Source organism: Podarcis erhardii, assembly GCF_964252035.2.
Source record: "Podarcis erhardii genome assembly, chromosome: 15".
Classification (NCBI taxonomy): domain Eukaryota; kingdom Metazoa; phylum Chordata; class Lepidosauria; order Squamata; family Lacertidae; genus Podarcis; species Podarcis erhardii.
The window spans coordinates 13641231-13669024 of NC_138505.1; the positions used below are offsets into that span (position 1 = coordinate 13641231).

The 27794-nt window shown below is 46.6% G+C and overlaps 1 protein-coding gene across 1 annotated transcript; it reads left to right on the forward strand.

The window, feature by feature from the left end:
* The first annotated feature begins 9004 nt into the window (after positions 1 to 9004).
* On the forward strand, positions 9005 to 26456 carry ACKR1 (atypical chemokine receptor 1 (Duffy blood group)). Its single transcript, XM_081843010.1, has 3 exons — positions 9005 to 9058; positions 10538 to 10618; positions 25370 to 26456. The coding sequence occupies exons 2-3, from the start codon at positions 10598 to 10600 to the stop codon at positions 26273 to 26275; spliced, it is 927 nt and encodes a 308-aa protein (XP_081699136.1). The 5' UTR covers positions 9005 to 9058; positions 10538 to 10597; the 3' UTR covers positions 26276 to 26456.
* Positions 26457 to 27794: the final 1338 nt, after the last annotated feature.

Here is a 27794-nt window from a genome sequence, read left to right on the forward strand (position 1 = left end):
TTCTGGTGATTCCCTCACTGCAAGAAGTGAGGTTACAGGGAACCAGGCAGAGGGCCTTCTCAGTAGTGGCGCCCGCCCTGTGGAACGCCCTCCCATCAGATGTCAAGGAAATAAACAACTACCTGATTTTTAGAAGACATCTGAAGGCAACCCTGTATTTTTTAATGTTTAAGGTTTTTAATGTTTGAGGTTTTACTGTGTTATAATTACTTGGAAGCCGCTCAGAGTGGCTAGGGCAACCCAATAAGATAGGCATAATATTAATAATAAAACAAAAAACAAAAACAATGACTCAGCGTGTGTTTGGCTGTTAACCAGAAGGTTGGTGGTTTGAGTCCACCCAGGGATGGCTATGGGCAGGATTCCTGCATTGCAGGGGGTTGGACTAGATGACCCTTGGATCCCTCCGACCGTGTGAGTCATTATTATTATAATTATTACTACTACTACTACTACTACCTACTGTACAAAGGCCCTCATGAGGTTGCGCAGAAGGGCGTGTGGCCCTCACCCTGCAAAAGGTTTCCCCTCCCCTTGATTCTTAGTAGCAGGACCAGCAGTATTTCAAAACCATTCCTCCTGCTTGCCATCTCCTGGGGGCAGGGCTGAACTTTTAAGCAGCGCACAGGCACAAACTGGTGCATTAATCACGGCTCACATTTCAAACTCCCCCATCCCTCCCTTCTATGAGCAGCTCTGCTCTTTTGACTTTCAGCCGAAGGAAGGTCAGAGAGAGGACATTTCTCATTTGGAGTTGCGGGTGCCAACGCAGAAGATTTGCTTGCCTCCGTCAAGTTGTGGAGGTTGAAAAGCTGGGGGGGGGGCGGGGGGCGGCAGCACAGTCCTCTTCCCAACAGGCAGCTCAGGTGATCTATTCGCCAACAACTCCTTTGTCTCAGGTTTAGGTGGATTAAATTTATACATCGCTTCCCATTCAAGTCCCAGTTTACAAGGAAAGTGTGTGTGCAAATACACAAACACAGAGAGAAATAGACATACAACATACTTAGGGTTGCCATATTTCAAAAAGCCAGGACACCCCAAAAGTTGTTCAGCTTTTTTTTAGGAAGACCCCCAAATGGTTGAGGTTTTTTTTAAACAAACCCCAAAGTTGCTAAGCTTTTCTTTTTTCCTTTTCGCTTTTCTTTTTTTTACAAAAATGCCAAGAAACACGATTTTTCAGTTGACTCCAGGACAAAGCACTGCATTTCGGAAATTCCAGTAAACATACTCTCCAACGTTTCTCCGATGAAAATAGGAAAGTCAATAATAATAATAATAATAATAATAATAATAATAATAATAATAATATCACTTATACCCTGCTCATCTGACTGGGTTGCCTCAGCCACTCTGGGCAGCTTCCAAATATATAGAAACATAATCAATCATTAAACATTTAAAAAATCCTTATACAGGGCTGCCTTCAGATGTCCATACCCTCCAACATTTCTCCGATGAAAAGAGGCATGTCCTAAGGAAAAGAGGACATTCCAGGATCAAATCAGAAACTGGGACAGCTTCTCTAAATCCAAGACTGTCCCTGGAAAACAGGGACACTTGGAGGGTCTGATACAATACATTTTAAAATGCATACATTTTAAGAGCAGATGTAACAGCACAATGGCCTCTCAGCTTGTGGTTGGCTTAATTCCTGAATTTTCACTCACACACAAGTTAGTGGTTTTTCATACACAACTACTTCATCCTCCTTGCAGGCCAGCAAGAGGCATGATCACAGCCCAAGGGCACATTCCAGCCAGGTAAAGGAAGGTGCGCTGCAAAGGTGTGGCTTGGGGAAGTGGGTGTGGCCTATGAAGGGGTGTGGCCTAGACAGAGGACTGGAGGACCTCCTTTGTCCCCCCAGTCCTAGGTTTTCCCACCCGCTCCTCTTCCTTTTTCCTCCTAAGAGGAGGAGTTGTCACTCTAGCCAGCTGACTCTGTAGCTGGCTGCCATTTTGAAAGCAGATCAGCCTCCCTGGCTCCTCACTACAGCTTTAATTCCTCCCTAGGTGACTTCCTGGGGAAGTGGAACAAAATCCATGTTTTCCTGTTAAAAAATAATCATCATAATAAAGTAAAGCCATAAAGAGCCTCATCCCCACTGGAGATTTTCCGTTACCTTGTTGATTGATGACCCCCCCCCTTCCACTTTTCTCCCCCTGGACGCTGTGTGCAGCTACCCATCAGTCACCGGGCTTGAAATGCTTACTGTTTCCCTGACCTGCAGGGGGCCCATCTGTCATTCTCCATAATAAAACAGGAATGGAGGTTTAATAAAGGAATAAATAGCAGCGGATCACTCCGTAAAGATGCTATAACTTTTATTCCTGGCTATAAAAACGGCGGAGGATGCCGGTGGAGTTGGAGGCAAGTAAACAAAAAAAGGGATGCAACCAAGGCCTAGCCAAGGTGGACAGGAGACTGGAGCATTTTCCCTGGAATTGCCAAAGGGGAAGGTGTTGGAAGGGGGGGAATATTTGCAGCACCCCTGGAAAAGCCACCCCACTCAGCTCCAAAGTGGGCCCCAACGTATTTCCCCATTCAGAGTGAGGGCAGCATGGACCGCGCCATCACTCTGAGTTGCCTTTGCTTGCTCTCTGCAATGTCACTGCATCGCTGGATCTGATTGGCTACGTATTCCCAGTGTTACCATCAAATTTGCTGATGTGATCCCTGATTTGCTGGGCTTGTCTAGTGAAGGGCTGAGGCAGCAACACAACGGGGAAGAATGGTTATGCACAGGCACATCAAAATAAGGCACATACACGGAGAGGAATGAAGAGGGCAGGGCAACGAGAGACTAAAGAGCCTGAAATTGCTTGGGAAGGAGACTTAGAGAGCTGTGGGAAGTCCTTGCAACTGCCTCATTGGGGCAAGAGCTACTGGGAAGAGTTGCTGTGATCACAAGGTCTGCGCTGTGTTGGTCTCTTTGAAAAAAGAGTGAACTTCATGGATGCCTCATGTTTTATTGCTCCTGTTTTATTGCCTGACTGTGCCTCCTGACACCCATTGAGCTTCATGGCTGAGTGGGGACTCAAACCCTTGTCTCCCAGGGCTTAGTCCAACACTCTAACCACTATACCACACTGGCTTTCAGATGTGGGTGGCAGTCTCTCCCAGCTCTATCTTGGGATTGCGGGATTTGAACCCAGGACCCAGATGCTCCTCCAGGGAGCTACTGCACTTTTTCCTGGTGTCACGCAAGCGGAGAAGAAGGCAAGATCAGGACGGGAGGTGGCAAGGGCAATTGCCTGCTCTCATTGCAGCGTGAAAAGCCTGTAGATGGATGGCTCTAAAAGACACGAGGAGGATAAAGTCCTTACCCTTATAATCGCTGAGCATCGTCCTCTTAACCAGGAAGCCGATCCATAGTATGGATAATATCGCAGCACGCCTGCTGCTGGGGGGAGCAGTGAGGAAGCTGGCCGCAAAGACAAATGGGCTAATTACCGTCCATGATCACAGTGATATATTCCCAATTGTGGCCATCAACCCGACAGGAGGGTGGAGCGAAACACAACTTTAAGTTGCTTCTTCAAAGAGCGCGAAGGCTCAGTTGCTATAGAAATGCAGAGATATTCACACAGTTTGCATGTACCACACACACATCCCCCTCACCTTGACTTGGGAAGGACCAGCCTCCACCTGATACAGAAGGAGGGGGCAGAATGCCGGATCGTACCAACGCAGGTTGCAGGAGGGGCTGAGGAGAGAGACACAGCAGCTGTGATGATGGCCGCAACAACTACATAGAACTTCCGTGTTCAAGGGCAGTCATCACAATAGCTAAATACCAGATGCTGGAGCAGGGGCGTAGCAAGGGTTGCCAGCCCCCGGGGCCACACAGAGGGAGGGAAACAGACAGAATATGCATGTGCATTCAGCTGCCTAATGGAGTCCTCCTCACCCAGATCATAGCTGCAGAGATAGGAAAAGAGTCACTTCATTGTTTGGAGAGGTCACTTCCTGCTTCGCACGGCGAAGATGTTTTCAACAGAGCCCAGCGACGGAAGCGTGCAGCTGTATTGACATTTTGTGCCCCTAACAATTTTGCGCCTGGGGCGACTGCCCCTGCGCCCCCCCTTCGGTTCTATGCCACTGTGCTGGAGAATAGGCCATGGGCAAGGAGCATATGTAGACTTGGTTGTGGGGTTTTCCAGAAACATCATAGAATCATAGAGTTGGAAGAGACCACAAGGGCCATCGAGTCCAACCCCCTGCCAAGCAGGAAACACCATCAGAGCACTCCTGACATATGGTTGTCAAGCCTCTGCTTAAAGACCTCCAAAGAAGAAGACTCCACCACACTCCTTGGCAGCAAATTCCACTGTCGAACAGCTCTTACTGTCAGGAAGTTCTTCCTAATGTTTAGGTGGAATCTTCTTTCTTGTAGTTTGGAACCATTGCTCCGTGTCCGCTTCTCTGGAGCAGCAGAAAACAACCTTTCTCCCTCCTCTATGTGACATCCTTTTATATATTTGAACATGGCTATCATATCACCCCTTAACCTCCTCTTCTCCAGGCTAAACATGCCCAGCTCCCTTAGCCGTTCCTCATAAGGCATTGTTTCCAGGCCTTTGACCATTTTGGTTGCCCTCCTCTGGACACGCTCCAGTTTGTCAGTGTCCTTCTTGAACTGTGGTGCCCAGAACTGGACACAGTACTCCAGGTGAGGTCTGACCAGAGCAGAATACAGTGGCATTATTACAGTGGCCTAGCCGCAGTTGGAAACAGGACACTGGGGTAGGTGGACCTTTGATCTTGACTAGGGGTCAGCAAACATTTTCAGCAGGGGGCCAGTCCACTGTCCCTCAGACCTTGTGGGGGGCGGACTATATTGGGGGGGGCAAATTCCTATGCCCCACAAATAACCCAGAGATGCATTTTAAATAAAAAGACACATTCTACTCATGTAAAAACACACTGATTTCCGGACCATCCGTGGGCCAGATTTAGAAGGCAATTGGGCCTGATCTGGCCCCCGGGCCTTAGTTTGCCTACCCATGATCTTGACCAAACACAGCAGCTCGTTTGCTCTTATGGGACAGGGGCATGTCAGCAGCATTCCTGATGGATGGATTTAATGTATTAGTTGCCCAGCACAAGGGAGTCGCTACACAGGGTTGCAAGCTGCCTGAAAGCTTCTTAAATTCCACCTGGGTGAAAAGGAACATAAGAAGAACCATGCTGGATCAGGCCAAACAGGGTCTGGAGGGCCAGGAACGACATCCATTAATTCATTGCAACCTTTCTGCCAAAGCACCTGAGTTGATTTGCAGTTTTGAGAAGCAGATCAAATGATATAACATGCAAAGTTTTCCGGAGAGGGGGCAGCCAGACTGTTGTTGTTGTTGTTGTTGTTGTCAAGGCTAGCCCACCCATGATGCAAAGCGAGGCAACAGCCTCGGGTGGCAGGATCCACAGGGGCAACAAATGTGGCCTCCAAGGATTGCATCGCCTGCTCTCACTGCCACTGCAGCTGCGATGGTTGCTGTACATTTCTTGGCACTGCTTCCTTGGCAGCATGCCTCTTTGGCACTGCCACCTCTACAATGGCCTCTTGGCGAATGTGAAGCACTGCTGGTCTCCTCTCACCTCTAGGGAGGAAATGGGAGGCTGCCCTATGTGGTCTCCTGGGCTCTGCATCCACCTGACATGATTCAGAACAGACCCTATTCTCCCACAACAGTCTCTGATTCCCAGTTCAGCTGTCACGTAAGGATGATTTGATTCCCCTGTCCCCAAGTTCCCTATGTAGATCTTCACAAAGCCCTTTGTTCCCATTGTAGATCTTTATTCCCACCCCCCACCCCAATCTAGATCTTCACTCACCCCTTCTTCCCTGGAAGTGGGGTGGGGGGGAGAGAGACGCCATGTTGTGGTTTGCCTCAGGTACCAAAATGTCTTGGAACAGCCCTAATTATTATTATCTTAAAAATCTGATTGCCTGCCAACCCACGGTTTTCTGAACAAAGGTTGAAGGCTGCCTTGAAAGAAAGTCTAAGGGAGTTGGGTTTGTTTATCCTGAGAGATGACATAATAACCACCATTAAATATTTGAAGGGCTGTCACAAAGATGATGGAGTGACATTGTTTTCTGCCGCCCTTTAGGGTCGGACCCAGACCAATGAATCCCAATTGCAGGAAAGGGGGTTTTCGCTCAACCTTAAGAAGATGTTCCTGACAGTATGAGCAGCTTGTCAGTGAAACAGACTGTCCCAGCTGCTGGTGAAAATCTCCTTTGCCAGAGAATTTGAAGCAGAAGCTGAATGGCCACATGTAGGTTCCTGTTCAGCTCAGATATACAGGAGCCCGCGATAGACCTGGCATCCTCCTCCATGGATCTGACAGGCTCTTTCCTTCTTCTTCTTCCATCACAGCTTGTGGCAGTGAGTTCCATAAATTCCCCACACCTTCCAAGCAGGTCCGAAAACTCCAGCTGGGGCAGAATGCAGCAGCTAGCCTGGATGACAACATGTGACACTCATGCTAAAACATCAACACCTGCTGCCCAAATGCTACCAGGCCAACACCTTGGATGCCCTAAAGACCACTTGAGGGTCCTTACATCCTAGCCTGGTCACTGAGATCATTCCAGTGTTTCTCAACCTGTGGGTGCCCAGATGTTGTTGGACTACAACTCCCATCATTCCTAGCCAGCATGATCAGTGGTCAGGGATGATGGGAGTTGTAGTCCAACAACATCTGGGGACCCACGTTGAGAACCGCTGATTCAGAGGAACACTGCTAGTTGTTCCCCATGTTACAAAGACCTGACTGGCTTCAACTAGAAGTCTCTTGGCAGCTTTTCTTATACAATTACAGACCTATGCAGTTGTTGATTTTTTTCCCCCTTGAGCAGCCAGTCACTGGGAGGATTGTTCTGTCCTGCTTTTAATGCTTGCTTTCTTTTTTTGCTAAAATATTTTTTTATATTGCTCTGCACAGCCCTGACATTTTATGAGAGGGTGGTTATAAATACTTTTATAAATAAAGCAACATAGAGATATGCTCTCTTTCCTTGGCATATCAAATAAGTCTAGCTTTTTCTGAATTCTAGCTTTTATTTTATTTTATTCTAAAAAAAACTGCAACAAAATGTTGCCGTTTGGCCCACAGGGTGCCCTATCTATTCCATTCTCCTTTTTCTCCTTCCCCTACAGGAAGTTGCCCATAAACCTTTGCCTTTGATCACAAGAAGCCCAAAACATTCCAGCCGTTCCTTCTGGGGAAGGTGTGTCTCCATCCCTTGGGCTGCCTGAAACCGTCCTCTTCCGCATCCCTTCCAGCTTCATGTTATGGTACTTATTTTTTTAATTTTGGGGGGAGATTGGGCAATCAGAACTGTACAGGGTTTTCATAATGTGGCTGCAGAACAGAACAGCCCACACAGAATATTTATACCTCCTAATTATGACGGTTTCTGTTATTAGTAGACGGGGGTGGGGGTTGGTAATTAAATAAGTCCAGGCTTCAAGGCCACCTGAACGAAACAGGGAAGGAAGAATCTCTAGATCCTGGGACTCTTAGATCAGGGGCTAGAAACCGGGGGCTAAGATGTCAGGGATGTGCAGGTGCCGGTATGTAGATGGTTGCTGCTTTGTTTTCTTGCATTAAGTAGAGAACGAAAGACAAAGAGAGCTGACCCAAATTTCCAAGGCATTAACTACACGGACGGCGAATTATATACATACACAGTACAGGGAGTGTCTCTGCGTAACGGTGGCTCCATTCTGCCACCTAGTGTCCGATGTACATGGCAGCCCAGGCCCTAACTCAGAGCTGGGCAGAGGGCCAGCTGTTTTGGCAGAGCCTCCCTTAAGGCTTCTCTGTTCCAGATGTGCAGAAGCTTTTGCCCCAAACACACCTGAAATAGGAGGAGGTTGCATGCATGCAATGGTGGCTGTGTTAGCAGAAAGATGCGCACGCTTTAACCCCGGAGAGTTTCGAAGCCAGTATTGGCTTAAACACTTTTCTTTCTGCTTTTTTAATGAAGAAATCCAAATATATTTTGCATGCACAATGAAAGGAAGTTGAGCAATTAGCTCTCACACCTGGCTTGGACACAGTACCTTAGAATAGTCTTGTAACAGGGAGAAGGATCCATTTCGTACAACAGCAGTGGGGGACGGGGGGTGGGGTGGAAAGAACCTTTCCTGCTCCAGGGCCGCTTTGTCTTCAGGGCAACCTTCCAAGGGCCACATGCCAGGGCCTGGTGAAGCCGGAAGCAAAAGTGGGTGGGGAAATGAATGGAATTTTTGCCCTTGTGCAGTAGGATAGTTTCAACACTTGTTTTTTTCACCCCCCATAAATTTTTGTTCGTTTTCAGACAATTTAACCAAGTCCATTCAATTTCAATCCAGTACCTGAAGTCTCATCCTTATTTCCATGATGCTTCTAATTCAAATCATTTATCTCCTGTCATAAATGGAATATTTCTCTAAAACATATACCCTACATTGGATTCCTTTATCATTCTCGTGCATTCACTTATATTTCAAGGCCTGCCTACCATTTCATTTGGCTATAATATTTTCTCAGGTCCTCGGGGGTCCCTTCCAACTCTACGATTCTTTGATTCTAGGTCAGTCGAGGACCCGGAGGCTGAAAAGTCTGCCACTGGCTTTTCAGGGATTTGCAGCCACACACAGATCCAGCAAGTCTCGCCCTGAAAAGATGTTCTGCTTCTGCACCCTGGAATGGATCATGCTGAGAACTGCTATATCTAGGAGCGACACAGAAATTGTTGTTCCCCTTCTTTTTCCTTAACTTCCAGCGACAATGCTTTGCATACCTAACACTTTCCCTGCAAGGCTTAATTTTTGATGGGGTGCGATTTTGTTTGGTCTCCATGCATCTGTGTCATGGCAAAAGAGGTTACATATTATGCTTGCTTATTTGCAGAGGGTCTTCTTATGCGGATTTCTTCTTACTGGAAAGAGGGGGGCCGGGGAAAGGAAAGGGAGGTGGGGAAACAAGATGGGCAGATATATGTTGTCATTCCTCCAATAGAGGTAAATCGGTCGGGATCAATAATTCAACACATTCCAAACAGGTTGGTTTGTCCCAGGAGTAATCCGTCTTAATAGTCGCTCGTGGAGATGATAAGTGGTGAATAATTTAGCGTGCACACACGCACACCCAAACACACGCGCGCCGGCACAGGCGCTTCCCCGCTGTAATTAAAGCGTGTGAAACTTCGTTTGTTATACAAAATTATTGCTGAATAATTCAGATCCTCAGTAATTACTAAACGGCGGAGGAATTCGCCAGCAGAAAGGTGCCCCTTTGGAGGCTGAGTCGAGGAGGGATTTGCAACACAGCCAATTACCTCTGAACCGCGCGCATGATTTAAACCCACCGTGACCTGGGGATTTTCAGACATCTCCAATGTGATTTTTTTTTTTTAAGCTTTCATCTATTTATCTTAAACTAATGATTCCTAATATTGTCCTATGCACTGTCTAAATTAAATACAGGCAGAGCTATCCCGGCATAATTTACACCGGGGGGGGGCGGTAAATTACGCTGGTGTAAACTGTTCCTGCTCCCAACCCCGTTTAGGAGCGTGGCTGGCCCCAGCCTGGCAGACCTGCTAGGATCTCACCATCGTTGTTTCACCAGAAGGAGTGGTGAGGGTTTCCTCAGCTATGCCTAAAACCTTCCAAGCGATCTGAGGATACAGGGCAAGGAGGAAATCAAGATGCCGGCAAATTCTTTCTTTTTTTGTAGTATATTTTTTTTAATTAAATTATTCAACCGTTTTCACAATAATCTTCACCTCAAATAATGACATTGTTACATAAATTGACTTCCCACCCCCACTCCTACTTAAACCTTTATATTTGTATCTATTACCAAAAGCTTTTCTATTACAGTTATTATATCATTTTCCTTCTGTTGCTCTTATCTCAAATCCTGCCCGCAGTTTCATTTGACTGTAGTATTTAAAAAAAAATAATAATCCACAAAAGGCCTTCATTCGAAACACTGGCAAATTCATACAAAAGTGTTTCAGTGACACCCGTTCACTCTAGGGTGGTCCATTACGGTGAATGGGTCAGTCACCGACCGCCGCCCCCACCTGCCTATGTTCTTATTTGCAATAATCCCAGCGGGTGGTCCTGCCGGTCAACCTGCCTCCTCCTCAGTGTTGCCCCTTGCAGAACTCAGAAGGGAGGAAGAGAAGGATGGGGGACAAACCTAGACTTGGTTGCCTCTGCCTGTCACTGATTCTGGCTCCACCTCTCTCACTGGCCTTCCTTTCATCCGCCCTGCCAGTTCCAAAGGTCACCAGCCCTGACTGCCCCATAGGGCTCATGTCAGGATGTCCACATCCTCATTTCCCAGCATCACTTCCCCATTATTTACACCCTGGCAACTGTCTCCAGCTTTCAAAGTTCCCGGCAAGTCGCTGGCATGACAAGTCCTTTGCTTCCTCTCTCCTGCTGAGGAAAGGAGAAGATGAGCACACATTTCTTGTTTTTCTTTCCACCTTCCTTATCTTATAAGAACATTCGTTCGCCTCTCACAGGCAGTCGGGTCAACAACAGCATCGCCCTCACAAGACACAGCCTGTCTCTGCATCACAACTATGGGCAATTGTGTGAATATGGTGAGTCCTGCATCTCAGTGCTGCCCTTCTTCTTCTTCTTCTTCTTCTATCACTCGTAGCCAAGTAAGATTGTCTTCCATAAACACGGTTCTAAGAGTGAGTCCATAAGTGACTGTGGAGGCCAATTCTGGATCCATACATCCTTCCACAGTGGGGACATAGGTTTCCGGGCAGGAGTTGATCACGGTGAGGGTTTGCCAAGTGTGCCTTTCTCTTAGCACATTTCTCCCTTTCATCCTGAGCATCTTCAAAGTCAATGACACCTTTGGTAAGGGCTGTTCTCCAACTGGAGCACTTGCAGGGCAGTGTGTGTTTCCCTGTTGTCGCTCTTATGGAAGTCTAGACTCTAGAACCATTCCCCTTTAAAAAGGGGGTCCACTGATAAGACCATTAAATGGGACTGAGTCTGATTTCAGTCACTTCAAAAATGTGGCCCTCTTGTTTCTGCTGTGCCTGGGGTCCTAGACGTCCAACCTTAAGCCCTGCACTGACAGCACCATTTCAGGGTCTTCCTACTAATGCTGAGCTGAAAGGTTCTAAAGAAAAAAAGAAACGTTTTGGGCTTGAATTTGGGGTGGATGAGAGGTCATCAGCAAAAGAGAGGCTGAAACGGCCTTCCTATTTGTGCCAGGGGGTAATGGTATTCTGGGACAGGGCGGGGAACTTTTTCCCCAGCTTGAGGGTCTTTCTGGGCAACCTTCCCTGTGGTGGCTGGAGATGGAAGAGAAAGAGGGCAGGGAAAATGGTAATTTCCACCTCAGTAAAGTAGGTTAGGTTCAACATGCACCTCCACAACCCTCTCTATTCTGCGTAGAAGGAAAGCAAGAGGTGTCTTCAGAGTTAAGGACACATTCAACTGACAGATAAAGGATCCAATGAAATCAGGCCCCAGTTAGCTGCCTCTGCCAATCAGAACAGGCAGCACCATGCTGGAGAGAGTGGGGCCAGGGATGGGACTCAGGGTTGCTGTTGGCATCGGTCTGTCTCAAGGGACAATGGAGTGCGCCTCCGGGAGCAAAGTCAAACCACTGGAGAATCACAGCAGCTGCTGTGGCTGCAGGTGTAACTCGTAACAGCTGCCTCCTGTGTTGTTTTTGCTGCGTTAGCAAAACCTCTCAGGGGTGCAAGTCTGAGCAGTGTGCATGAAGGTCCTGGGCTGCCCAAATGACAAGACGAGCCCCCTCTTTCCTTGCTGATGTGGTCCAAAGGAAAGCAGAGCAATATGTTTGACACCAGCTTGGCTGCAGGAGTTGCCAGAAGGAGGCAGACTCCATGTTTGTGTAGGGCTTGCTCCATAGCCTATTCTTCCCCCAAAGATGACCCACAAGGCAGCAGGCACAGATTTTTATTCACGGTTTACTCTCCTGAATGAACGTAGCCACAAGGCAGCAGAGGTTTAGCTATGGAGTTTTCCTTCTCCTTGATTGACAGGTTGACAAGCCCCATCTGCCCCTCACTTCCCTCTCCACAGCAGAAGCCACCTTCAGTGCAAAGCAGACTCAGTATAAAGCAGATATATTTGTTCAAGATTGTAGTATATTGGGTGATTTAGTGCTTTTAAATTGGGTTTTAAGAGGATCTTTTACATGCCATGAGAGAGAAAGATGGAAGGAGGAAAAACGTCTGGCTGAGCCCCCACCCCCTGCTCTGGAAATAACAATATTTATATAAACTAACAAGAAAGCCAGAGAAAGAGGCTGAGCAATCAATCCATAAGCACTGAAATATCAATATAGAAAATGACCCTGTTATACGACATCGTTCAAGGCAGCAAACTGCATCGCTCTTGACGACACCCTCCTTAATTTCTGCAGCTAAATTTGCAAGTAAAGCCACTTTGGGTACAATGGCTGGGCTGCTCTGGCAGGGTTCGGGTTTTTGTCTCGAGGATCGCAGAACTGTAGCTTTGGGAGGGAGCCCAAGGGTCATCTAGCCCAACCCCCTGGAAAGTCTTTGACACACTGCATAATCCGCTTGCGAAATTTGTTGTTATAAGGCACGCTATTCATAGACTCATAGAACCATAGAAACATAAGAGTTGGGAGGGACTCTGAGGGTCATCTAGTCCAACCCCCTGTAATGCAGGAATATCTAGCTGTCCCTTATGGGAATCGAACCTGTGACCTTGTTGTTATCAGCACCAGGCTTAGTCTAACCAATGGAGCTATAGCAGTCATCAGCCTATAGGGTAAAAGGAGGTTTGCTAGACAAATTCTCAGAGAATAAGTCTATCAATGTTTTCTAAGTACAACATAGGAACATAGGGAGATGCCTTACATGGAGTCAGACTATTGGTCCAGCTACCTCAGTACTATAGGGACGCAGGTGGCGCTGTGGGTTAAACCACAGAATCTAGGACTTGCCAACCAGGAGGTCGGCGGTTCAAATCCCCACGACAGGATGAGCTCCCGTTGCTCGGTCCCTGCTCCTGCCAACCTAGCAGTTCGAAAGCACGTCAGAATGCAAGTAGATAAATAGGTACCACTCCGGCGGGAAGGTAAACGGCTCTGGTTCGCCAGAAGCGGCTTAGTCATGCTGGCCACATGACCCGGAAGCTGTACGCCGGCTCCCTCGGCCAATAAAGCGAGATGAGCGCCGCAACCCCAGAGTCGGCCACGACTGGACCTAATGGTCAGGGGTCCCTTTAACTTTACCTCAGTGCTGCCTTCACTGACTGGCAGCAGCTCTCCAGGGTTTCAAACAGAGAGTGTCTTTCAGCCCTACCTGGAGTTGCCACTGGGGACTGAACAGAGACCTTCTGCATGCAAAGCAGCTGATCTGCCACTGAGCAATGGCCTTCCTCTCTCTTCCTCCATCTTCAGAGGAGGTTTACCTCCAATTACCGGTGGGGGAGGCCTGTTGCTCGTGGGCTTCCCGGGGGGGGGGGGCACCTGACTGGTCACTGTGCAAAACAGCACATAGGAATAGTGTTGATCTTTGGTCTAGAACGAGCCAGGCTCGTTTGCTGGTCTAATTGCTCCAGGGCTGCTTCTGAGTCTTTATTACAACGCGCCTCCTTGCTTTATGCTGTCCTCTGTATTTCACTGATTTTATTGAGTTTGCAATTTAGCCATTGTACTGTCTTTTAACGATCCCACCCTTTGAAATCCTTTGGAAGCCAGCTTGAAATCTTTTCAAAAACGAAAAGATGGGAGTTTGCAATGTTTTGAATGAATAAAATCAGAGGGAAGGAAGGAAGGAGTAGGAATTGGGGGTGCAAAGGAAGAAAGAGGAAGAGCGCTTCCTGACGACCTGTTTATTGAGCGTTCATCCTGATTTATTTGCCCGGGAGATTAGATGACGTCAGAGCATTTGCCTGTGGGGAAGTTATGCAACGACGTATCATCACACAATCACTATGGCACACCTTCCCAGCGAATTTCCTTATTGCAAGGAGTCTGGTCTTTGGGGAAAGTGGATTTGTTCAGAGCCAAATCCACTTTAACTTTGGCAACCTGAATCTGCCAGTATGTGGCAGAAGCCTCTTCTCTATTACAGTGGTACCTCGGGTTACAGACGCTTCAGGTTACAGATGCTTCAGGTTACAGACTCCGCTAACCCAGAAATAGGACCTCGGGTTAAGAACTTTGCTTCAGAATGAGAACAGAAATCACATGGCTGAGGCACGACCTATTAGCCCTATTAGCTAAAGTGGTACCTCAGGTTAAGAACGGACCTCCAGAACAAATTAAGTTCTTAACCCAAGGTACCACTGTATACAGTGTAAGCACGGTTATGCTATTTAAAGAAGAAAGAATCTTGGGAACTGTAGTTCGTAATGGGTGCTGAGGGTCCTGAGGAGACCCCACCCACATTCCCCTCACAGGACTACAGCACACAGAGTTCCTGGGGAGAGGGAACAATTGTTGCACCACTCCTGGAATTTTCACTCTGTGGGGGGAACCGAGGGTCTCCTAACAACTCTCAGCAGCCATAATAATATGTGCTGCTTTCAGATGAGCAGTCGATCCGTCAATCACTCCCTAGTTTTACATATGCACTCCTGGGGTCTGAACTGCAGTGATTGACCAGGAACAAGACCTTGAGGGTCATACTGGACAGCTCACAATCATAGAATTCACAAGGGTAATCTATTTCAACTTCCTGTAATGCAAGAACCACAGCTAAATAAAAAATTATTATTATTATTATTATTATTATTATTAAATAATTTATTATTTATACCTCGCCCATCTTGCTGGGTTTCCCCAGCTACTCTGGGCAACTCCTAACAGAATATTAAAACATGATAAAACATTAAACATTTAAAACTCCCCTAAACAGGGCTGCCTTCAGGTGTCTTCTAAAAGTCAAATAGTTGTTTATTTCCTTGACATCTGATGGGAGGCCATTCCACAGGGCAGGTGCCACTACCGAGAAGGCCCTCTGCCTAGTTCCCTGTAACCTCACTTCTCGCAGTGAGGGAACCGCCAGAAGGCCCTCAGAGCTGGGCCCTTGCAAATGGCCATCCAACCTCTTCTTTAAAAACCCCAACCATCTGAGGGAGTCCATTTCACCGTTGAACAGCTCTTACCCTCAGAAAGTTATTCCCGATGTTTAGTCAGAATCTACTTTCTTGGAATTTTAATCCGTTGATTCAGATCCTATCCTCTGGAGTAGCAGAAAACAAGCTTGCCCCCATCTTCCATGTGAGAGCCTTTTAGCTATTTGAAGGTGGCTATTGTACCACCTCTCAGTCTTCTCTTCTCCAGGCTAAATATACCTGACTCCCTCAACCATTCCTCATAAGGCTTGGCTTCCAGACCCTTCCATCCTCCTCTGCACACACTCCAGCTTGTCAATATTTTCTTAAACTGCGGTGTCCAGAACTGGACGCAGTACTTGATGAAGGTGTTGGCTGTGCAGCAGCTGTGGGGAAAAAAGCGAATTCCATGCAAGGGATCATTAGGAAAGAAATTGAAAATTAAGCTGCCAATATCACAATGCCTTTGTACAAATCTATGGTGACGCCACACATGCAATACTCTGTACAGGTTGAAAAGTATGCTGTGGCGATGGGGGCAAGGTTCAGAAAAGAGCAAGATAAATAATCAAGGGGTTGGATGAAGGCAAGTTACAACATATTGGGCTTTTTAGCATAGAAGAAAAGGCAAGCTGGAGGGGAAAACACAAGAGATGTGGGAAGAGAGCACAGACAAGATGTTTTCTTCCTTTTCCGAAGCACAAGAATTCAGGAACATCCTCAGAAGCTTCCTAGAATTGTAGACATTCCATAGAATCATAGACATTGGACCATCTAATCCAACCCCCTGCAATGCCGGAATATGCAGTTATCCCGTACGGGGCTCAAACCTGCAACCTTGGTGTTATCAGCACCACGTTCTAACCAACTGAGCTATCCAAGACAGACCAAAGAAAATATTACTTCACACAGTGAATAGTTCAAGTATGGAATCTGCTCCCATAAGAGGCAGCAATAGCCATGAACTTGGGTGGATAAGGGTTAGATAAAACCCATGGAGTATTCAGCTATCAAGGCCATGTGTCGAAGGCAATATGTCTCTGAATGGCAGTTTCTGACAATCAGCAGTGGGGAGAGCTGATGTTGCACTCAGGGCTTCTCATCTGCATCTGGGGGGGGGGAGAAAATCTTGCATTTGTATGGAGAGAGAGAGAGAGAGAGAGAGAGAGAGAGAGAGAGAGAGAGAAAGGAAGGAAGGAAGGAAGGGAGGGAGGGAGGGAGGGAGGGAGGGAGGGAGGGAAAGGAAGGAAGGAAGGAAGGAAGGAAGGAAGGAAGGAAGGAAGGAAGGAAGGAAGGAAGGAAGGAAGGGAAAGGAAGGAAGGAAGGAAGGAAGGAAGGAAGGAGGGAGGGAGGGAGGGAGGGAAAGAGAGAGAGAGAGAGAGAGAGAAAGAGAGAGAGAGAGAGAGAGAAAGAAAGAAAGAAAGAAAGAAAGAAAGAAAGAAAGAAAGAAAGAAAGAAAGAAAGACAGACTTAGGCTAGATTTAACCAAAGTCTGGTTGAGGAAGAGTTGGATGAGACCAGCTAGGCATCTCATTTCAATTCAACCCTGCAATCTTATCTGAATCTCAGGAGACCTAGTGAAAAATTGTTCCATCTTCGTTCACACTAGGAAGGAGATCCCAAGGGTGCAGGAAGGAAGATTATTATATTTATAAAATAGCCACTCTTCACACGCTGAGGCAATTGGGAGGGGAATATAAATGAAACCATTTTCATTCAGCAACCAGTATGCAGACCTAAATCAGCGCTTAATTTCTACAAATTAGAAATAACAGGCCTTCAGTTTGTCTGGAAACCTCCAGTCTCTGATCACCAGAGTCTCTTTAGAGAGGAAAACTGTGTATTAGCAATGAGAAAAAAATGCATTCTGCTTTGTTCAGCTCTGACTTAATAGGGTTGAGCACTTTCTAAAGCATACTGTTTAAAAAAAGAAAGAAGCACAAAGGCTAAGGCTGCAAGCCTGTAGCCACTAATCTCAAAAGACATGTGTAATTTGCACTGTAAGAGAATGATCTAACGCAAGGGTTTCCAAACTCCCCCCGCCCCACGACCACTTGAAAATTACCGAGGGTCTTAGAGGACCACTTAATGGTTTATCTGCCCATTGTAGCAATTGTAATGGACTGTGCTGGGTGATTTATAATAGTATTTTATTGCTCCTTTTAGGCTATAGTCAACTAATGTTTACTCAGAGTAGACCCACTGAAATGAATAACTATGGCTAATGTAGATCTATTAATTTCCAATGGGTCTACTCCAAGTAAAGGTTTAGTTAACTATAACTATTTTTTGTTTTGCATTTCAGTGTGGATTCAAACTGTAACACAATAAAGTACAAGAAATGGAAGAAGCAATGAAAATGCAATTAAAAATCAATATGAAAATTTAATCTGATAGGTGTGCTATCTCCCATCTACTACCACAAATTCACAGACTGAGGCTGGATCTACACAGATATTTTTTTAAAACTGCTATGAAAAGAACCACTATGAAAAAATATAGCTCCCAGGGCAATTTACCATTGACTTCGGATCGCTGCTCTACAGCGCCATCTGGTGTCACATTTTTATAACACATTTATAATGTTATACCCATATTTTTCGCTCTATAACACGCACCCGAACATAACACGCACATAGTTTTTAGAGGAGGAAAACAAGAAAAAAAATATAATGAAACAGTGGATGTATGATTTTTGTGGTTCATGCTGTGGCCACAGACATGTGATCTGATGGTGAGTTTGGGGTAGCCCAATGCAAAAATCCTGAGGATCCTTGTGGATCCATGCTTTGTAACCACATTTTTGCACCACTGCGGCCCCAGGCAACAGTGGGTGCGTGATTTTTTTGGTGCAAGCTGTAGCCATGGACATGCTATGTGATCTGATGGTGAATTTGGGGTGACCCAGTGCAAAAACCCTGAGGATCCATGTGGATCCGTGCTTTGTAACCATGTTTTAGGTGGGGAGGGAAGGAAAAGCGCTCAAGGGACAAGGAGCACGCGAGGGGTGTGTGAAGAAGGATGCTGCTAATAATGCAGAAGAGGGATATAAGAGGAGAAGGATTCTCTCCTCTCCCGCTTTGCTCCTTTAAAGCAAGCAGGCTCTCTGTCCCTCTCTCCTCCCCACTCAGCGGCTCTTCTCCCGCTTTGCTGTTTCAAAGTGAGCCACAGAGGAGGGAAGAGGAACCATGGATCCTCTGCTCACGACTGCAGCAGATCCCCCCACCATCCGTAGGCATTCGCTCCATAACACGCACAGACATTTCCCCTTACTTTCTAGGAGGAAAAAAGTGAGTGTTATGGTGCAAAAAATACGGTAATTGACCTGTGTAGCGGAGTCCACTCTGTGAATGAATCTCTTGTTGGTTTATTTGGGAATCCCTAATCTAGGAGTGTTTTAGTTTGAATCTTGTCTCTGCCAAGCACCCAGTAGATAGCCTTGGTCAAACCTCAGTTCTCCCCCTCACCACATCTGTCATATGAGGAAAATAACAGCAGCCTACCATGTGCTCCATGTCAATTTCATGTCTTATATATTAAGTCAATCCTGTTCCATTTCTGCATTTGTTAGATTTTTTAATAAAAAAATGCATGAAAATGAGTATTGCAAAATATGTATTTACTAGGGGTGTGTAAGGGCCTAAGATTTGCCTTGAATCTGTGTTTTTAAATAATAATAAAATCCAATCTATTTCTGAGGCACTTTGTTTTCTCCTTGATCTGTGATTTAAGTTCCGAATCACTCTCTATAGAATATAGAATATAGAATATAGAATATAGAATATAGAATATAGAATATAGAATATAGAATATAGAATATAGAATATAATATTATATTATATCTATATAATTTATAATATAAGTTCTATGTTCCTCACTCGTTCTTATGGCAGATCTAAAACTATCTATGCTTTCTTTCTTTTGGTATAAGCAGATGAAATTTGCAGGTACAGGAGCTCCGCTCCCCAGTGGATTACTCCAGCCAAATTGCAGGCAAATAGGTTCAGGAGCCTTGAAGTTAGATGAGGTTAAAAAGGGATTACCGTATTTTTCCGTGTATAACACACCCCCATGTATAAGATGGCCCCTATTTTGGGGGACTCCAAATTAAGAAAATGGAGGGAGATTGCCCAGAGTTGTTGAGCGCTTTTGAGCAGATTGCCAAAAATAGCTCACCCGCCAGACCAACGCTGCCAATCACACGCATCACCGAAGCCACCAATCGCCCGCCCAATTGGTGCAGCAGCAGCCAATCGACAACAGCCCTTGTCGCAGCCACCAATCACCTGCCCAATCGCCGCTGACAATCTCCTGCTCACGGCTGCAACCAATCGCCCGTCCCCCCTCTGCACTATCCATGTATAAGACGACCTCCAAGTTTTAACATTATTTTATAATAAAAAAAACCATTGTGTTATACATGGAAAACTATGGTAACTCTTCCCAATAATCCAAGTTAGGGCAGTGACTTTCTTAGGTCAACTAAAACTCCAAAATCCATTGCCCAGCTCAGCTTTCAAGGTGAAGCTGTCTTGAATGCTGCCTGCAGGATGCTGAAGAGCTCTACACTGATGATGGCGATGGTTTCAAGTAGAGCAGCATACTGGTTTTTTAAAAGTTAAAGGAAGTATTCAACTTAAAACAACTACTATCCACTGCTCTGCTTTAGTAAAATAAATAAACAAATCCAGAACTCTTCAGTGCTCCACAGGCAGCGTTCAAGACAGCCTACTTCATGAAAGCCCCATGGACCTAGAGTAGAAAAACTCAGAGACATAGGGAAGCATAGAGAGACAGGGGACAGAAAAGTGAAGAGCAATACAAGGCTTTGTGGGGGGCCAAATATGACCCAGATGCTCTATTGATATTGTGGGTTGACTTGGGAAGGGTAAAATTACACACACAGAGACACCAATTTGCCTTGTTCCCCAGCCCCAGTACTGCATTCTGCTATGTTTGGGTGAACCAAGAACTGCATCACAAAATCCAGACAAGTATGAAATCCAAAAAGTAATTTCATTCTGAGCCACACATTTGTCCAAGAGATGCAAATCAGGCCAGCCCACATCAGAATTCACAAAATTTGGAATTCCTAAATTCAAATGCCCATTATTGTATTGTATGTATTTGCGATGTGCAAATATTACTGACCTACTGTCGTCTTCTGCTTCCATTGTTGTTTTTAAAGCAACGTTCTAAAAATAAAAATGGATACGTGAATCAGTTTTTAAAACAGAAGTTTCATACACAGTGCTTTGCAAGCAAGAAACACATGTTTATATTCCAGTTGTTATGAAATGCAAAAGAAAGGTGTGCTTTCATCCAGGGATGATAACAGAACTGCCAGACCCTGAACTTGGGAACACGGAGAGAAATACCTTTCCATTATCCAAAGATAACTACATTTCACTTCACACATCAACAGAACTATTCCTCTCCTCTTGGACACGCTTTTAAATAGCTGATCGCTGTCTCCATCCGCTCTGCCAAAACTTCCCTCCCCTAATTGCATAGAGCCCCCGAGCACTACCAGACCCTGAAATACATCCCCTGACTCTTTTCCTTGTGCTTGAGCTGGTGGAACATCTTCCTGTCTCTTATTCTCTGCAATCCCGCCCTGGCAATAGCTCAAGGTACTCCAAATAATTGCCCTGCCCTGTGTTGCTAAATCTCTTAAAGCAACTAAACTGGTTGCCGGTTGTTTTCTGGGCCCAATTCAAGCTGCTTTCTTAGACATTTTAAGCCAAAGGAGGAAATGTTATTCCACACTGCGTTGAGCTGCCTGTGCTCTAAAGCCAGAAGATGGGTGGTCCTGATGGTCCTTCCTCAGTTTGAGGAGTGTGGCACAGAGGCCAGGAAAGGGCCTTCTCAGTGGTGGCTCCTCATATTTGGAGCGCCCTCTCTGGCTTCATCTCTTTATACTTTCAGGTGGCCTATTAAGACAAACCTTTTCCAGCAGGGTGTTTTGAGGAAAAGAGACCCAACTGCTGCCTCTAGTAGCAGTAATAACCGCCATTGTTTGGTGACTTGTTGCTATGTTTTAAAGGAGGCACCCCAACCTTCAGCCCTCCATATGTTTTGGACTACAATTCCCATCATCCCTGACCACCTGTTAGGGATCATGATTCCTGTTAGGGATCATGGGAGTTGTACGCCAAAAACCTAGAGGGTCACAGATTGGAGATGCCTGTTTTAAAGGATTCTGCTGTTTTTATTTTATTTATCCCCCCCCCCATTTGCCTGTTGCAAACTGCCCTTGGGTTGCGCAAAGGGCGTTAGTACGATCAAAAGAAAGAGTCTAAATGCTTAAAAGAAGATAAAGGTGGCAACAGCCTCTGAAAAGATGAACCCAGTTCCTGTGTTAATGCAACTGGCATGTGCTGGATGTCTCTCTCTCTCTCTCCCACCCCCCAATGGAAAGTGTTTTCATGAGAACGCAAGTCCAGACAGGGCAAAATTGGCAGCCTTCCTAGGACAATCTCTGAGTTTGTTTGCATTGTAGAGTCACAGGGGAGACTGGTCCTGCCAGGCCATTGTTCTTGACTGTTAATTACCGTCAAAACAGAAATAATTTGTTTTGTTCCTGGAGAGTCTGGTGTGGATTCTGTGATTAGAGGAGGCCTTTCCTCCTAAGGCTGTGTGTCTTGTCGGCGTCCAAACACATAACATAAGGAATTCACTTGCCAGAAGATGGGGGGCAGCAATTTAGCTTTAGAACTGGAAAATACCGGATCTGGGCCAACCCAGGGAATGCCCATCCCAATCCTGTCAGCTTCCTCCCCTTCCTTGGTCTCGGTCTTGCCTTTGTACAAATGAGGAGGGAGGAGAATGGGGACCAAAGGGAAATGAGTTGGTTCTGCTGAGGGCTGGGCAGCCCATGAGGTGGACTGAAGCAGCCATCTTGCGTAGTGGAATCCCATGCTACAACTTCTGGTGAGATCTCACCGCCAGCCGCCGCCACACAACCACAGCGAGCAAGGCCTCGGCGGAGGGCACAGCCTCTCTCCACCTCGCCTCAGGCAGCGAAATGGGACAGGCCATCCCTAGATTTCCCTGCCACTTACCCTGGTTCCACCTCCTGTCGGGCTTCCTGCCTTCTGTTCTATCAGTCCTAAAGGGAACCAGCCACCAACTGGTGTTTTCTCTTTTTGGGTGATTTACGTAGGTGGACCTAAGTTACACTGGGACCCTTTAGGAAAGTTCCTTGGTGTAGTGAAATGGGTCCATTTGAGGCCCAGGGAGGGCATGGCTTACTGAGATTGTGCAGAGGTCTGATGCAAAGTCATAGGCCTGACAGAAGCTTTCAGGCTATCTATCAGGCCTGTTGCACTGACATCATTGCCAAAACTCAAGTTTCCATTTTCATAGAATGGTAGAGTTGGAAGGAATCCTGAGGGTCATCTGGTCCAACCGGGGAATCTCAGCTAAAGCATCCATTTTGTCAAAGGTTAGCCAGCTGACAGACTGCTTTGCCCACACTTTAAATTTCCTGCTACTCGCTAGAGATGAAAATGGATTCAGTTTGCCTCCAAAAGGCAGGCTTCTCTTAATCTGGAGTTTCCAAAACAATCTGAGAACTGAAACACAGCCATCCTTTTGAAATTTGTGCTTGCCTGAATTTTGCAATGTAGTTCACCGGCCAAAAAAAGGGGGAAAGAAACTGCATAGTGTTCAATAGGCAGCCTATTGGTGAAAATAATGCATTGCATTAAGGAGAATTGCTTTGCAAACATGTATGTTAGGCAAGATTGCATACAGAAATGTGCACATCCAGAGAAGTTTGCACTTAGATGCTGATGATTTCCACGGGGACTTAAACAAAACAAAACCTGCAAACTGGTGTGGAAATGTGGCTCACCCATCTTTGTTCCTCCTGGTCTTCTGATCCAGGGTTCACCCCCCCCCCTTCTGCAAGTTGAGCCAGTCTCCAAAACTTTGCTCCCCTCTTTCCCCAGGCCACCTAGTATGCAACAAACAGAACTCCCAGGCAATTTGCTTGTTTAAGAAAAGGCTAAGGTGGGAAATAAATTTCCATTAATTCAGAGCCGCTGCCTGACAGGAGAGGCATAAAGTTATCAAAGCAAATATGAAGGAGGGAGGCTCATTTACATGCTAGCTGAGTGTGTCCTTCAGTGATGACTTTTTGGACCAAATAGATCTACTGCTCCTTGAGATCTTCAAGCCGTGTGTGTGCGCGCGTGCGCGCGCGCGTGCGCGTGCGTTCGCATGCGCGTGCGTTCGCATGCGCACACATGCACACACACACACACATTTTCCTACACCTTTCCCCACAAAACACTTCCTTACATCCAAGAATGCCTGATCAGTCTTTCAAAGGCTTAGTTTGTGTAAGGGATGCAAACAGCTAACTCATATTTTTAAAAAATTATTATTATTATTATTATTATTATTATTATTATTATTATTATTATTACCGCCCTATACTCGAAGGTCCCAGACCTTTATTTGACACCAGAAGAAGGAGCACTCCTGCCTGCCAATGTCCTCCCCCTCCTTAGTCTCAGTATTGCCCTTTGCATACCCTGCAAGTATACTGGGAAAAAGGGGACATCCCATTTTCTATCACAAGAGAACGGCGGCCATTTTGGTTGTTGTGATCTCATGCGTTTTTACATTTTGTGTGGCACCCCAAAGCGTGTGTTTTGGGGTGCCATGCCTGAAAAGGTGCTTTGGGTAGGGGGCATGGCAGAAAATCACACCAGGTCACAGCAACCAAAATGGCTGCCATGCTCTCATGATGATGGAGTCCCAGAATTAGGCTCCAAAGTGTTGGAGGGTACTCCTTGGTAAAACTCAGCAGGGAGGAGGAAGATGGGGATAATAACTAGAATTATTTGCCTCTGCCTGCCATTGGTTCTGGCTCCACCTATCAGTGGCTCTGGTTCCACTTCCTGTTGGGCTCCCTGCCTTCTGCCCCACGGGTCCCAATGGGGCACCATACATCACTGCACAAGCCTACAGTTAGTCAGGGCCCGACAGATATAAGAGGTGGTCTCAGCTGCAAAGCTCATCCTTCTCAGAACGGAAACAAAGAGAAGTTAAGTCAAAAGCTACGAGCAGAGAAAATTGTGGCCCTGCCTTTCAAGCCCAGGTAGCGGGCGTCCCTTCCCAAATGCAATTACTTTGGGTGAATATGACAAGCAAAAAATGGATGCCTAGCTTCCCATCAACAGCCAATAAATCCAGCTCAGGGTGGTTTATGCCTCTCCCTCCCTGATCCTCCAGACACAAATTGACCTCGAATGTTTATGTTATCTTAAGTCTGGAGAAACAGGGAAGCGTTCGAAGTACAGGTCTGCAGGAGGAAACAAACTTCATTTGGCGGACCTCAAGACGGCATCCCTGAGTTGTTCCCCAAGGCCAGCAGGGACCAGGTCCAGAACTGCTTCGCTTCAGCAAGGCGGCTCCCAAGGCCATTCTTTCCAAAAGCCAAAGGAAGCCACTTGGCTCAGGCAGCAGACCAGGCAGTGGAGGCTGGTTCAAATGGGACCAACCATGGTTTTCCCTTGGCCAGCCGCCACCTGCCTGCTTCCTTTTTCCCCCAACCAGGCTCTTCTGCCCAGCTCCCTCCTCCTTAGACTCAATGATGCCTTTCTAGAACACAGCAGGAAGATGGAGGAAGAAGGGAATGGAATTGGAATGGCTCTGCCTCCCATTGGCTCTGCTCTACCTCCACCTAATTTTTGACACCCTGCCTCCCACCCTGCCAATGGGCACCAGCCACCACTAAGATTTTGTTGGTTGGTTGGTTGCAATTCTATCCCATCTTATTTCTGCAAGAAGCTCAAGGTGGCGTACATGGTGTGTCCCACCCCCCCATCTCATTTAATCCCTACCTCTCTCCATATGAACCAACCCAGACTCTGCAATCATCCTCTGAGGCCCTTCTTCGTGTGCCCCCTTCGCAAGAGGTCCAGAGGGTGGCAACACGAGAACAGGGCCTTTTCTGCAGTGGCTCCTCAGTTGTGGAATTCTTTCCCCAGGGAGTTTCACCTGGCGCCTTCATTATACACCTTTAGGCACCAGGCAAAAACGTTCCTCTTCAAACAGGCCTTTGGCTGATTGACACGTCAAGCCCTTGTGGGATGGGAGGAGGTTATTGGTTTGAGCCAGCTACAGACCTTCCCGGTGCAACTGCTTCTGGTGACATCATCCATGCATTTGCATTTGGTTGAAATAGTTCTGCTTGTTTTTTTTTTTTAAGGGTGCTCTCTAAACCTCTGTGTTATGTCTCGCCCTTTTTTCAGGACAGGAGCCCAAGCTATGTCCTGGAATCTGCTGACTTTGCAGACCTGGCCTCCTGGACCGAGTATTATCCCTACGAAGACACCACGCTCGCTGACAGCGCTCTCCCTGCGCCGTGTTACAGCACATTTTGCTCCTCGGTCGGCGGCGTCATCCCAACGTTCCTGGTGGTAGCTGGCACTTTGGGCATCCTCGGCAGTCTCGCCTTGGCCATCGCCTTGGTCATGCGCTTCCGGCTCTGGGAGCAAACCGGCCTCATTCTCACAACGCTGTCAATTGCCCTCTTTGCCACCATCTTGCCGTTTTTCGCAGCGGGGATCAGCTGGGGCTGGACCTTTGGAAACGGGCTCTGCCAGGCGGCACAGGCCATGAAGTATGGGTGCCTGTTTGCCCAGGGGCTCTTGGTGGCTGCCTGTGTGTGTCCAACGCCCAAGGCCGCCCTTCCTGGCTGCCTCTTGCCTCTCGTTCTCTGGGTCACAGGCTTCCTGCTTGCAATCCCCGTAGCCGTGATCCATGGCACGGGTAAAGACGGGGAAGCAATATGTGCCCTGAGACAGAAACCGGAGCTGCTCTGGTGGTCTCTCACTCACGTTATCTTCTGGATAGCTGTTTTCTACATCCTCCCAGTGGGGGTTGCTCTGGCCAAGGTGGCGCTGAAGTGGGAGAGGGCTGGGTGGCACCCGCCCGCGGTCGTCACTTGGCTCTTCTACCTTCTCTGGGCACCGTATGGAGTGGCCCTGATCCTGGACAAGCTGCTGCAGATGAATTTGCTCACCCATACTTGCAGCTTGCAAGAGCATCTCAGCTACTTCTTGGGGCTATCCGAGGGGCTGGGGGTCCTGCACTGCATTCTGTGCCCCTTCTTAGTTCTAGGGATGGTCATCCGTCACCGAAGGGCTGCCCAATGAGGCAGGCAATAAATTCAGGAGGGGAGAGTGTCCAACTACAATCAACAGAGCTTTAATCTACAGATCATTTTGTATCTGCTTCTGCCTCTGCAACAAAGCCTGGAGGGTGGAGGACTTCCTTAGAATTTCCTAGTAGCCAAGCTTGCTAAATAAATAAAGTTCTGCAGTCAGGCAATCCCAATTCTGCTTCCAGAAATGGTGGATTCTGCGACGTGAATTCTGCAAAAATGGGCTATTCCGCCTCTGAAAATTGAAGTGAGGCCACATTGTGCAGGGGTAATGAAGCATATGCCATATACCGCAAGTGTGTTATTCAGACACCCTTTCAGCCATTGACAGACCTACATTTTGGAAGCCCTGAAGCTTTAAATGTTATGAGGACCACTTTGCAACCAGCAACAAGGTCTGGGTAACCACTGTTATTGTAAAAATAAAATAAAAAATACTACATCTCAGATTTTGATTAAAATCGCTGTACTGGGCTATCTCACATGTCCCAAGTCACTGGTGTGAATAAAAATTTCCTATGCCATGTAGTTTTCAAGTTGTGTGACTCAATTTGGGCCTAGTAGACCCAACCTTTTCAAGCCACGTGGACCCACCTTGGATCAGGCTGTGGCCTACTAGTTGTCCTGGCCGATATCTGGTTTTCAATATCGTGATATATCTGCAGTTAAATACCATGATATACTGATATATCACAATATCTGGAATGTATCTTAACCGAGATACATCACCATACCCAAGCTCCCACTTCGTTAAAATTCCTCAGCAGGAACCTTCCCCCCCCCCCTCAGCTGAGTGAGCCCCCATACCACTCCAGCTTGTGTGAGCCAGAGGGGGGGGGGGGCTTCCTCAAAGGCGCACACAAGGCAGGAGATAGAGCCCCAGAAGGCCCTCACCCAGAACCTTTCTCAGACCCTGTCTGTTTGCCTGCCTGCCTGCCTGCGCCTTTGCCATCCGCAGGCAATTTGAGCTGGCGCGATGTATTGCCAGCTCAAAATGTCTGGAACCAGTATCACGATCTGAGCACCATGCTGTTTTCATTTATTTTCAATTATTTATTTATTTGATTTTTTAAAATAAAGAAAAAAAGTACATTTTTTTAAAAAAAAAAATCCAAATCCAAATATCAAGATTGCTCTGAATCTCCTGACCCCCCCCCCTCCCTCACCGCATCCCTTCCATGGGTCCAAATAATAATATTTACAAACTACATATCAATACTTGTCCAAATTTTTTTCCTTCCAAACTTTCCATTACTTTTGCAAGTGTGATTAAAATCCTGCTAATACAATGGTCTCATAAATAAACCATAAACTTTTCCCTTTTTTTTTTTTTTAAGTTCTTGTCTTCTTGATTTCTGAGCTTCCCGGTTAATTATTTTGCCATTTCGGCATAGTCCGTCAACTTGGTTTACCATTCTTCTTTAGTCGGGGTCATTCCTTCCATCCATCCATCTCTGGGCTAGCACCATACTGTTTTCAGACAATGTGCCAATATATCGCTCAGCTCCAGT

Bases quoted from the DNA above. Each gene is read 5' to 3' on its own strand.
- ACKR1 (XM_081843010.1), top strand. From the start codon at position 10,598: ATGGGCAATTGTGTGAATATG. The intron at 10,619-25,369 runs GTGAGTCCTGCA...CCCTTTTTTCAG, and splicing joins TGGGCAATTGTGTGAATATG to GACAGGAGCCCAAGCTATGT.